A 12591-nucleotide genomic window follows, 5' to 3' on the forward strand; every position below is an offset into this window, starting at 1 on the left:
TCTCCGTGACGAATTAAGTAACACAGACCGTGTAAAATACAACAAGAAACTTGAGAAAAAATATTTTATTTGTTGCAAGGTCCATTTTGGTTTGATACTTCCGATAGGCGATTTGCACAAAGAAATAACGTGACTTTTTGTGTGTCAAACCCGCGCGCGCCCGGCTTTTAGCGGGAAAATAACAACAACCAAAAGCAGCTTATTCAGAGCATCAGCCACATAGTATCTTTGGCAGAAAGGGCCTTTTTTATACACCTATTTCAATAAACGTTGTCAGTGTAAAAGGCCAATGGCAAATTGGCAAATGGCAGTTCTAAGACCAATAACTGCTTATAGGTTTAATTATTTGTAAGAATAAAGATGATAAGTAATATAATCGCAGAAATTATCCGCATTTTCGTACATTCAGTAGAAATCTGACGAGTTCCACGCTGGTTCCATGTTTTTTTTTATAGGAAAACTGCCATTCGACAATCGCCATTTGCCGTACACCACTGATTTTTGGTTAGTGTGAGTTGCCCATCATTTACAATTTTCGTTTCTTGCAATTTTCATCAGAAGTGTGTAACACCGGATTATTCACATATCTCGCCATCACTACCCTCCGCTGCTACTCCTGCGAAGCGAATACAACCACAGAGCTCTCAATCTGCCATTAACCTGGTAAATAGCCAAGGCAACACGGTGATCAGATATTAGTTGTCAATCAGATGGCTGTGTCGCAGGTCTGGCAATGTGTTGGAAAGCATGTTCGAGGAGTAGAATTCACCACTTGCTCCCCCACGGCACCCTGCCACGTGACATGTGACGTCGCTACCACGAGGGTATCACGTGATGTTGTGTGCTTTGCTGTTGCCGTCACGCGAGTTATCACCAGAAGCAGTCGCCAAATCTCGATACCTGCTTATCCTGGTTGGCCAGGTCTTTTTGTACCTTTGTTCTCATGTAGAATATTGGGCAGTCACGACTGAAAGCGAGCATATAGTACACGGTGTGAGCTGAGGTGCGGAAGGTAAGGTTTGGCAAGATCAGATGAGGGTATAGTGGAATGAAATGTAATCCGCTTGAATGGAGTGCGTTTAGATTCGGTTATGGGGGGGTATGAGTAGGGTGTTGTGACGCGGTTGGGGGTGATGAGTTGGGTGTTTTGATGCGTGTGGGGGTGAGATAAGTTGAGATTTTAAAGTATGTCGATCAATTACTCCTTTGTTATTGTTTACACTTGTTTACAACAGTCTATTTTCAAAGACGGTTCTCAAATTGACTATCCACAATTAAAGTCCGAAACTTTAGTGGCAATATTTGATAGAAAGTATATGAGACACTAGCTTGATTTGAGTTCCCATGGAAATGGATGCTGATTGTAATGGCAGCACGGTTGGCGTGAGGAGGGTGATTTGTAGTGAGAAAATGATAAAAAACAAGGTGAGGAATTATGTGTTGGAATGAGAGAAAAATTAGATAGACTGAGATAAGGTAGGACGGAAATCAGCGAGGTATAGTGAAGTGTGATGAGAAGGGTGGGGCGATAAAGGGTGGGGAGATATATGGAGGTGTAGATACTAGCTATTGAACAATAGGCAACGGATAGGAATCGGAGAGATGGATGGATAAAAACACCTTGTGCAGAGAACGTCCTGATGCAAGCTCCCTGTGCAGTTCTGACACTGCGTCCACAGCCTTGCAAAGCGCTCCTCAAGGACGCGTAGGTGTTCGATCTCCTTTTGAAACAACTCAGATTCTCTGGACTTGCAGTGCTTGCAGACGGCCGAGCCTGCAAGAAGGAAGAGTGTGAACAAATGAAGCAATACTTGGTGAGGGACCTAAGTATCTAATACATCATGTAGAAGCAATGCAAGTACTATACAGCTAAGGAAAGCCTGTATTGCACACGAGTTTACCAACATCTCATACTACATAACAGAAGCTCTTAAAACTATCTTGTTCTATGAGGAAAGAAATAGGTTGGGTATTACAGTACTACATAACGGAAGCTCTAATGTACCTCTTCTATGACAAAAGAAATAGGCTGAGTAGTAGAGTAGTAGAGACATAAACGACGTTGTGTCAATGGTATGGTAAGAGGAGTGGAAACTCCTGTTGTACTATGGCTTGGTTATCGTATTTTCTTACCCGACAACAAATCCCAGGAGCGAGTTACATAATTTTCGACCCCAGTTAATTAAGAGACATCAATGCCATTGAGCTGAGTCAGTTGTAAAATTATACCGGGGATCTGCGCAGCAAACATAGCAACTTACCATCATCATCAAGCAAAGCTTTGCAACCAATACACGTGCTGCGTTTCTTAGTGAACATAGACAACTTGCCGACAGTTGACGTGACGATTGTCTTGGTACGAGTGTGCTCGCCCTCTATAGCAACACAAGAAAACAATGTAAGAGCGCGAAGACCTGGGATTCCAGTTTTTTTCATGAAAATGCCACGTTTGGGGGTATACCGCGGACGTAAACGTTCGTATTCTATTTTCGCTAAGATAGAAACAAGGTCTTAAACTTATCTTATTTTAAGTTGATTTTAATTGTAATCAATCGACAATAGAGCGGCTTATTAATGTTCAGCTTATAAAAATAAAATTATTTTGATGTTTTCAAATATTCAATTAAAACATGATATGATAGATGTATCCTTATTTATAATGCATACCAAACAGAATGAAAACAAGTAGAAAATTATCTCATTTTCCACCAGTGTTGTCTGGTGCACGAACAGCTCGACAAAAGGTGTCTGCTAACAATAGGGATGGCTGTTGTTGTTGAGCTTTGCCAGTCATACATACTTAGCAAAGCAGAGGATGCCTTGGACTCGCCCAGAATTGGTTCAAATATCCGCAAAAGTGGTTTGGACAGCTGGTTTTCCAGATAATAGCCTGTGTCAATTGGTACGTTATTCTCCAATACGTAAATGGGATCCTGCAAGAGAATCATCCAACGTAATGAGACAAGGGTATAACTCAAGGTGACACACGGAAGATCATTCAAGGTGATGATACATGGAAGATCATTCAAGGTGTTGACACGCGGAGGAAGATAATGAGGTGATGGCACATGGAAGATCATTCAAGGTGTTGACACATGGAGGAAGATCATTCAAGGTGACGACACATGGAAGAATATTCAAGGTGATGACACATGGAAGAATATTCAAGGTGACGACATATGGATGAAGATCATTCAAGATGACGGCACATGGATGAAGATCATTCAAGGTGACGGCACATGGATGAAGATCATTCAAGGTGACGGCACATGGATGAAGATCATTCAAGGTGATACAGAGTAGTTAGTTTGGTAGATTGAGAACTGTTGACATCATAACACCCACTTTTTTGTTTTATGTTAAGTTTCTAGTGCGACTTTATGGGTGTTTTGTATCCACTTTGTCTTAATCTATAATTTAGATAATTTGTACATCACATCTTTTGGAGGGTTTGTTATCTAGAAAATGCCATATAAAGTATTGTAACAGAGTTCGTTCGTTTTTTTAGCAAATTAATTAATTCAGTATTTACAAATCTGATTACCTCAGCTTTTTCGTAAGCCTTTGCTCCTTTTGCCCCAGCAATGATAACATAGGGAACACGGTCTCCAAGCTTCGGAGCAGAACCAGCATCTCGTTTCCTCATTCTGTAAATGTATACAGCAACACACTTTCTTAGTCCATTGTAATATGAAAATAGGATTTCAGGTCATGCGTTTTTTTTGTACAGTAGTAAAAAAGGCCTCCAAAATGGTGAATTTAATAATGCCTGCCTCCTTACCTCTCTGCGAGTTCTGAATGTGCTTGCTTTCCCGCATACTCTTCACCAGTCTTGGTAAGCTCCTTAGTAATGACAAGCTGTGAGATGTCAATGCGATTACACAGCAGGTCTGAGATGACTTGCTTGGTGTACTCCACAGCCCCTTGGGGATTCCTGGAACCGAGATTTAGGCTGACTTAGCGCACTGGAGGTTACTTGCATATCATGCAAAATTAGGTTATATGAAGAAGAACATGGAATTCACTTCAGTTGAAGTTCCTGTATTCAAGTGCTATTTATACCTTTCAATTAGAAGCTTCTTCAGGCAGGCATTTATAAGGTTGGCCACCAGTGGACAATTATCTCTTCTCACCTAGAGAAACAAAACATAAGGTAGAAACAAACTTTACTTTACAGAAGTCCTCTCGGGAGACTATTCCATGGCAGGAATATCTATCTTTACTGGAAGCAATTCATAAGTAACTATATAGTCTTACCGTCTCAATGCCTTTGCAGTCCATCTTGTCATGTTTGTCTGGTTTGGTGAAGTACAGACCTGCATATCGCTTTTTGCTGATCAGCAGATATGGGAAATACACCTACAAAAACAACAAGGGTTATCGTGACACTGTTCAAGTCCTGATGGAGTGGGATCTTGATTAAAGATGAGCCAGCAAAACACAACATTGAATTGGTATGTTTGTACACCAGTGTGAAAACAGAGTTGTTTTGCTTGATGTTTCAGCCATTGGCTCTTCGTAGAAGCAATTTGTCACTTTTGTTACATGACTTTAACCTTGTTTTTATGTCCACTTTGTCTACCCAGACCATCTAGTCTTTCTACAGCTTCTCTGTAGTATTTCTTTTCATACCTTACACTGCAGCAATTGTTTTGGTACCAGACTAACCTTCTCAAACTCAAGCTTAATGGGCTTGACGAAGTGTTCCGACACATACTCAGCCGCTTCATTACCCAATTCCATACTCTCAGCTACAGTCTCAACACCAAACCTCACCATGACAGAGTCAGTGTCTCCATAGATGACCTGAAAACAACACACTGGTTACAAACAGAGTAACATGGCAAGTTGATAGGTTGACAAAAAAAGGGTCCAGTATGTAGGATATCCTTAGCGACTATTACATGGCATCCTCCTTGTTTGGGTTTTCGATAACATCATTGATGACACAACAAATGACAATTTTGTTGCTAAGGAATCCTTGGTAACCAGTACCTTGGCATCTGTCTTGTATCCATTGGCAACAGTGTACTTCGCTTCTACCAGCTCCTTGGTTCTCTCAATCATCATACGGCCAAAGGCTGTCACACTCTTTGGATTGATAATCATTCTTTTTGTTAGCTGTCATATTTATGCTTGATAGTCTACTGCAGATGATTCCATACCTGTGAAATCTCAAGACAAGGCAGTTTGCCAACTTGGGCTCCAGTAAAACCATACACAGAGTTAGCACTGATCTTGAGAGCTAACTGCCGTCCATCAAGTACCTGCAAGCAAGGAGGGTAAAGCATGGGGTATGGAAAAAATGGCAAATTAACATGAAAACACTATGGGTACCTTCTTTTTGAATGGATCTGTTTCCTTTTTCAGGTCAGCCTTGGCTCTAAAATTGAGACATATATAGGACAAAAATATAAATAATCAATAGAAAACAACACCATCAATCACCAATCATTGAACCTTTTTCCCCCTAAACCATCATTATCACCTTAATCATCATGGTCATCACTTATCATCATTATCAACAACAATCTTCATTGTTAAGAACAACATTAGCCACTTTCATTATCCTGAGGTGCCAACAGCAAATATTTCTAAAGAGGGAAGGAGGGTTGGGTGGGAGGGGGGGGGGGGTCACACATTTTTCTTACTTTTGTCTAAATTCTAAAACATTAGTATCACTGTTAACAACAACAACAACAACAACAACAACAACAACAACAAAAACAACAACATAAAGATATCATCTTTTCATGACTTTCATCATAACCTCAGCCAAAGTTCCATCAATCATTTATGATCATTGTAACCTTACTTCTTCCTGGCAGTGAGCAGATGTTCAAGGATTTCCGGCAGCAGACCTTTGCGTACAGACTTCTTGACGAAGAAATTACCAGATGGAGTCTTAATGTACTGATCTGGTGGTGTTCTAAAATGGAAAGTGTTGTTTTACTAACAAATTCATGCTTATAATATCTGCAATATGTTATAAGTAAATTGGGCTACATATATGTTGTTTGTGTTTTCATATTGGTAAATTCCTTATTGTGTGACCAAGACAAAGTTTGAAGAACGTTAGCCAAAACTTAGCCAATAAGCACGATAGACTAACTTGATTGACACAAACCTAATAGCTACAGTTAGTAGGAGGATTCCAAAATTAAAGCATTTATTTGCAGTGCTGGTTGGCTGGCAAAGCTCATGTCGATCAGACATGAATATTTGTTTTGTTTGCTTGATGGTGGCATAACTTTTATCAAACATGTACATAGACATATTTTTCAAAAAAAACCAAAAACATTGAAGTTCACTTACTCTTTGACCTGTGAGGGGTGAAGGAGTGACGTGTAACATAGATTGTGAGCCATCATGATAGATGGGTACAGAGAGGAGAAATCCAATGTGGCGATCGGGATGTTGTAATAACTGAAAGATGGCATGGATAATATATAATAAGCTGAAAGCTAACACCACACTATTCAGGGTTTTTTCTGGAGTATAAATGGTAAACAGTAAAAATAACTTGCTCATGGGAGAAGGAATTATAAATGATATCAGAAAGCTTAATAAGGAAACTCCATTCATGAGGGAAGTTTTATTGGTCCCAATGGTCCCAATTCATTTTGGAAAATATTAAGGGGAATCATTATCTGTAAAAAATTCCAAGCTAGCAATATTTCTTTGTCATTATATACTTGTAATTGCAACAAGTATGTCATCCCCATGATCCATGCAATCACTTGCCAACAGAGCTTTGTTATAAGCCTTGTGTGACTCACCCCTTATTTGGTTCAATAACAGTTGCTCCAGCATACTCCTCTCCTGCCTCTGCCTTGTGGGCAGGGATCACAAGATCTGTCTGGTGAGTCTACAAAAGATATCCCAACAAAATAGAGGTAAGAGTATAAAACAACTTGGCAAAACAGTAATATCATGAGAGTACGGATGGCAGTTTGGGGGTGGTACATTAGTTGGCGAAATCAACCTCCATCCAAATGGATAGCACATTGGAAATTGTCATCACAAAATTCAAACCAACTAACCTGTTGACTCCCTGTCCATAAACCTGAGATATCAAAACTAAATTAACCCAATCCATTATTGATCATATAAACATTCTGTAGCTTCCCCCTCCATTAGATAGGCCTGTGATTGTTGCTGATGTAGATGACATCTTATAGTGCCACTAGAGGTTTTCTCTCACCTTTCTTAAAAGCTGTGACATGACCTTGATCTGTTGTCCTCTTGACAGCAAGTACCCCATGGGCACGCCCGTCACACGTGCCATCTCCATGTAATTGATAACACACATGAGTTTCTCCAGGAGTCTCAATGGAAGAATGGCGTCCTTCATGCAGTAGATAGCAAGACGGCGACGTGTCTGGTCATTGCCATTCTGACACAAATAAAAATGATGACAATTGTTTTTAACACTCATAATTTAAATAAGCTTGTAATAAATCCAACAACATTGCAATAATTTTAGTGAGGTGTAATTTTTGCCATGATAATGGAAAAGGCCATTTGGGTCACACCTTAATGCTTCTTTGACGACTGAAGCCTGGGAGGATTCTTTTTGCAGGCAGTTTGAAACAATAAAATTCAGTACTTCTCCAAGCTCAATAAATGTACCGACTAACCAGCTTAGGTCAGTCAAAACATTCTAAAGTCTGCCAAAATGAGATCTGTACAAGATTACCTGGAGATCAGAGATGATGTTATGCTGCACATCTTCTTTCTGTTCTTGCAAGAAATGAAAACTGACAGCATTCAGTGTGTATGAGCGCAGCTTATAATCTCTCAACAGCACATGCAGCAGATCAAATTGCACTCTGCCACTAATGTTGATCACTTTATTCTCACGCTTGCCATAGGCTTTAGACTGGAAGGTGGTTGACGTAACAGTGCTCTTGTCAGCCACGATGCGTCCAAGGAGGGAGAAGTTATTAACATGCAAAGCTGTAGCCCGGTTTAATAAGTACGGCAAGTCAAAGTTGACAATGTTGTAGCCAGTTATAATATCAGGGTCACATTCTTGGACAAACTCACTCCATGCCTGAAATACGAAGAATAAGCTTCAGGGGAAAGCTTTAGGAACATACAATACTGTACAAAAGAGAGATGAAAGAGAAATAAATTAGACAGTCACCAGCACAAGAATTGTTATGTATAGGCGCGCCTCAATTTTTCAAATATTTTTTAAAGGGGGTGGGGTGGGTTTGTGGGGTTTTATGAAGATTCCAGCATTCCAACAGATTTATATCTGATTTAATAAATCTTATATCTAAGATCTTTTAGAAATTCAATTAAACTATTTGGCTTTTTTGTAGTTTAAAATACCATGTCAAAAAGGGGTTGACGTAAATATCACTTATTTCTTGCACAAGTCTATTTCATGACCTTTCTCTGATGACACTTGAAATCAACCTGATTTTAATAAATGGAAAGAGTTTTTCAAGGGTGGCTGTTAAACTTTGATTACATATGAAGGATAGTATACACACTAGTGGACTTATCTCCCAGCTTAAGCTACTTAACACTTCACCTTAAAAAGGTCAGCTTCCTTGTCAAATGACAGAACATGTGACCCTACAATAGGAGCACATCCGCCAAGTGTAAAAACATTCCTAATAAATGGGTCCTTCTCTCCTTGACGAATGACCATGTTTGCAATCTGGATAACCGGATCTTTCTCTGCCTCTGGAAATATGCCCTTACGACCAGCACATTCAATGTCGAAGCTGAGGATTCGCACAGGAGCTATCTTGGACCAATCCCCTGGTGGTATAAAAAAGAAAACGGCATGCAGAGTTAGCTAATTATGTCAGTTAATGAAGGACCATCAAATAGCCATAAGAAGCAGCAAAATTCTAAATTGAAAATGTCCTTGAGAAGGGGGTATTATAAGGGTACGTTAAAAATCAGAAAATTCCTTTACAGTAATGAAGGGGGCATGCTTTCTGGGTGGCTGAGACCGCAACACCCCCTTAACACCTAACCTATGACAATATATCAATGATTATTACTTGTATTCTACTGGTCATCAATCAGAATAGCTCATAATGATGTTAATGTGTGTTGATGGTTATAAATACAAACAGTTGGCGAGAATGATAAATGATAGAGAAAATGTGAATAATGACTGAAGGTGTCGATGATTGGCCATTATCTACAGTATATTAATCATAAAGGTGATGATTAAATGATGATGATATTTATGATAATGATTCACATACCCTCTGGCTCATGACTGATAAGCTCATCCCAGGCCACATCTACCTCAAGCTGACATCTTGATTCTGGCTTAGCACTGCTTCGGTAACGAGATGCTATGCCATTGGGTGTTCGCACCCTATACTTCCCGGCTGGAAGCTCTATCCAGTTGCATCCCACGATATCTGAATCCACCATGAACCGCACCTCATAGTCTATATTGCTTTCATACGTAGAATATCCCCTCTCAGGATAGTGCCCACATCGAAAACCAGTTTCCAGGATTCTCTTTGCAGGAGCAATCAGCTTTTGAAGAGCAACTGTCACCTTAAGGAAAGGGATCTTTGTATTTTTGTGGTAGCCATAAATACTTTCTCTCATCATGTAGTCAACTGCCAGCACAGCCTTTAAAAATAAGAAATGAAATTACACTTGGTGAATTCTTACTTTTACAGAGCTGAAGACTAACTTTTTACATTTTCTTATCAACTGCTAGTAGATCTCAAATTCATAGCCCATCAATTTTATGTTTTTTTTTTCTGCACTTAGTAGACAACAGCTCCAACAAGCTTCTTAAAGTCAAGGAGGAAAAAGACATAGTATTAAAAAGTTTGTTATTCTAATGGTGAATCAAATTTCGCAACTTTTATATTTATGTTAGTCTATATATAATCATTTGAATCATTTAAAAGCAAAACCAAACAAAACATGGGGAAATTGAAGCAGAGCTCTATGATACTTTAATGCATGAATATGGAATTGTAAAAAAAGGAAAGCAAAAAAGAAAATATGTAATAAAAAAAACATAATTTAAATATGGAATTGTTAAAAAACATCTTAGATCACAGGTCATAGCTAGCATACCTGCGTAACCCCATCCCTGTTTGACCTCATGTCGTTCAACACAGCTTTATCTAACGTATCTCTAAACAAAGAGCAGTGAATTTCCTGAAACCCAGGGGGGGCAGGTACAAAGAAGTAAGGCACAAAGCCATGAATATGGCAAAGTACACTATTCCCGTCCATTGTCACTCCAAACATCCTGATGATCTGTACTGGGCCAACTTTTGACCCTGGCATACCAGGCAAAGGGGTGCCTAAAAGACAACATAGAAAAGGTCGCAGTTAAAATAAGTATAAAAGTCTAAAAGCAGACTACATAACAATTAGATTACAAGTTCGAGTTTTCTATGGGTCAAGTAGTCAAGTTGGGGCTACATGCCTCGTTGACTTTCTATTGACTCATAGAAAATGAGAACATGCTACCTTCAAATAAATGACGATTTAAATAATTCTTAGTAATAAATAACCACTTTTAATGCCACTTTTTCGCTACTCACTATCTATGGCTAAATAGGTAGTGAGTACAGAAGCCAACCAAATTTGGAGATTTTGATAGTGTGTGAGTGGATTTATACTTAAGAAATATAGAATATGAGTTAAAAGCGCAAATATTTTGCTAAAGTAAACATTAATTCTTTTTGGTTAACCCATTGACTCCTGGCTATGTTTTAGCTGGATTTACAAAAAAAAAAAAAACAGACTGAAAACAGATACCCCCTAATTTGAGTTTTATACAGCCCGTCAAATTCAAACACTGCTGTACCAAGTCAGCCGTATCCAAGCTTTCCAACAGTGCTTTGCAGTCCCATCTCTAATCCCTTGTCGCCATGCTAAAGCTAGCTCAAATTGATGGTTGCTTGTATTAAAAAAAAAATACAGCTATGAGCATATTGGGAGAGGAGGATCTGACCTGCAGGATCAGAATAAAAATACATTGTATTGTATTTTGAGCTTTTTGTTGAGGGTCGATTCTGTTTTTCCTTGTTCAATTTGAAATTTGTCACAAAAACCTGAGCTATTATTTGGCTTAAGAGTAGTTAATATCACCTTGGTTGGATGCATATCTTCAAAACCATTTATCCTTAGACTGATGCGCGAAAATCTTAATCTTGTGTTTATTTTGCATTTATGAATTTTTTGGTAGTGGGTATTTCTCAAAACTGTTACAGGCTGGTTGAGTGGTCAATGTGTTGAATAGCCTGGTATAAAACAAATTAAGCTCACGTATACTCAAGTAATAATCTGGTAGAGGTTTGTACTCGGGGGAAGTCATGACGGGGCTTTTTAAATTACATAAGAATACAGTAAGCCTTTGTTGTTTTTCTTACCTATATAATTCTCTACATCCAACTGTTGGAACTGGATGTTGTCTGATGCCGGCTCGAAGGGAGGTAAAGCTGGTCGTGGCCATTTATCTGATGGTCTTCCCCTAGTAGCAGTTTCGACTGCGCCATCATCGCCCTGAAGAGATGCGAGCTCGCTTTCGAAGCTACTTGGTTGACTTCCGTCCAAATCATCCTGATTTCTCGATCTTTTCGATGCATTTCCCGTGCCAAATGCGCCTTTTCGTTTTTGGCTACTATCCATGATCTTTGATCACCCAGAAGCCGTCTTTTTTTAACCCCAACTCAAGTCGAGATATAACTGAGAGCAATTGAAAGTACGGAAAGTACTTGGGTTGAAATCAGAGATCGAAAAATGGCGGGAACCAAACAATGACGAATGATGCTATTATCACCAATACCAGAAGATACCGCTGGTCCATACTTGGCTAAGGAATCTAAGCGCTAGATATATGGCCCCTGGGATGAACTGACAGGGAAGAATTTGTTAAAACTATTAAACAAACATCAAAATACTGTAACAATAAAGTAACAGTAACAGGTGTGTCTTAATGTTTCTCTACTGTCGAAATGTTTGAGAAATCGGCCCAAAATTTGTGGCGATTATAACTATATACACCTTTTTCAAATAAGGTTGCACTCGGAGAATGTGTCGTAACCAGAGTGCTTCATGGATATCAAATAAATAAAAAATAAGCGTAAATAAAAGCAAACACGGGCGTAGAAAGCCTTAGCATTCTTGGTTATGTACCTCTAAACGTTCACATGGCGTCCAGAGACCAGTTACCCATGAACCACTGCGGGTTACATTCTCACTTCCCCGGTCCGTCCGACAACCTCATCTTAGTTTACCATTTAATCGGAAATTGTACTTCTGGTTATTTTGTAAATGGTACAGATTCCTCTCACTGGAAAATTTCCGGAAAATGTGGAATTGCTTGAGAAGTAGTCGACTTTCACCGGGGATACCTAGAAAGCAGGTTAGCACTAACCCAGGATAAATACGGCTATCTCAGCTTTTGATTGGATAAAAAGGGCTTTTATCCCTGGATTAGCGTTAACCTGCTTTCTAGGAACCCGGCCCTTGGCCCCAAAAGTAGAATTTCTGGGTACAGCAGCAAATGGTACATGACTCAACCCGGAAATTCTGGAATATAGGAACCTTTTTATTACCATTATGGCCTCCCGGAAC

The 12591-nt window shown here is 39.3% G+C and overlaps 1 protein-coding gene and 1 long non-coding RNA gene across 2 annotated transcripts; one reads left to right on the plus strand and one right to left on the minus strand.

Moving 5' to 3' along the window:
- Positions 1-50: 50 nt before the first annotated feature.
- Positions 51-11738, minus strand: LOC5521437 (DNA polymerase delta catalytic subunit). The gene is made up of 21 exons (XM_001641307.3): positions 11385-11738; positions 10078-10310; positions 9237-9618; positions 8546-8778; positions 7700-8056; positions 7205-7396; positions 6780-6868; positions 6316-6426; positions 5816-5929; positions 5338-5383; positions 5166-5267; positions 4996-5091; positions 4669-4806; positions 4258-4359; positions 4063-4133; positions 3782-3934; positions 3545-3647; positions 2801-2933; positions 2262-2375; positions 1621-1774; positions 51-967 (listed from the first exon to the last, which is right to left on the minus strand). Exons 1-21 carry the CDS (start codon positions 11641-11643, stop codon positions 871-873), a joined length of 3279 nt encoding a protein of 1092 aa, XP_001641357.2. The 5' UTR covers positions 11644-11738; the 3' UTR covers positions 51-870.
- Positions 882-8154, plus strand: LOC116604448. Its single transcript, XR_004291051.2, has 3 exons — positions 882-1012; positions 6802-6896; positions 7875-8154. It is a non-coding gene; the product is annotated as an uncharacterized LOC116604448 (long non-coding RNA).
- Positions 11739-12591: the final 853 nt, after the last annotated feature.

This window comes from Nematostella vectensis, chromosome 6 (assembly GCF_932526225.1).
Source record: "Nematostella vectensis chromosome 6, jaNemVect1.1, whole genome shotgun sequence".
Lineage (NCBI taxonomy): Eukaryota > Metazoa > Cnidaria > Anthozoa > Actiniaria > Edwardsiidae > Nematostella > Nematostella vectensis.

Excerpts from the sequence above, each read along its gene's own strand:
- LOC5521437 (XM_001641307.3), bottom strand. The coding sequence starts at position 11,643 with ATGGATAGTAGCCAAAAACGAAAAGGCGCATTTGGCACGGGAAATGCA. Across the intron at positions 4,807-4,995 it reads GATACAAGACAGATGCCAAG|GTCATCTATGGAGACACTGA; the intron begins GTACTGGTTACC and ends TGTTGTTTTCAG. Across the intron at positions 2,934-3,544 it reads AGGCTTACGAAAAAGCTGAG|GATCCCATTTACGTATTGGA; the intron begins GTAATCAGATTT and ends ATTCTCTTGCAG.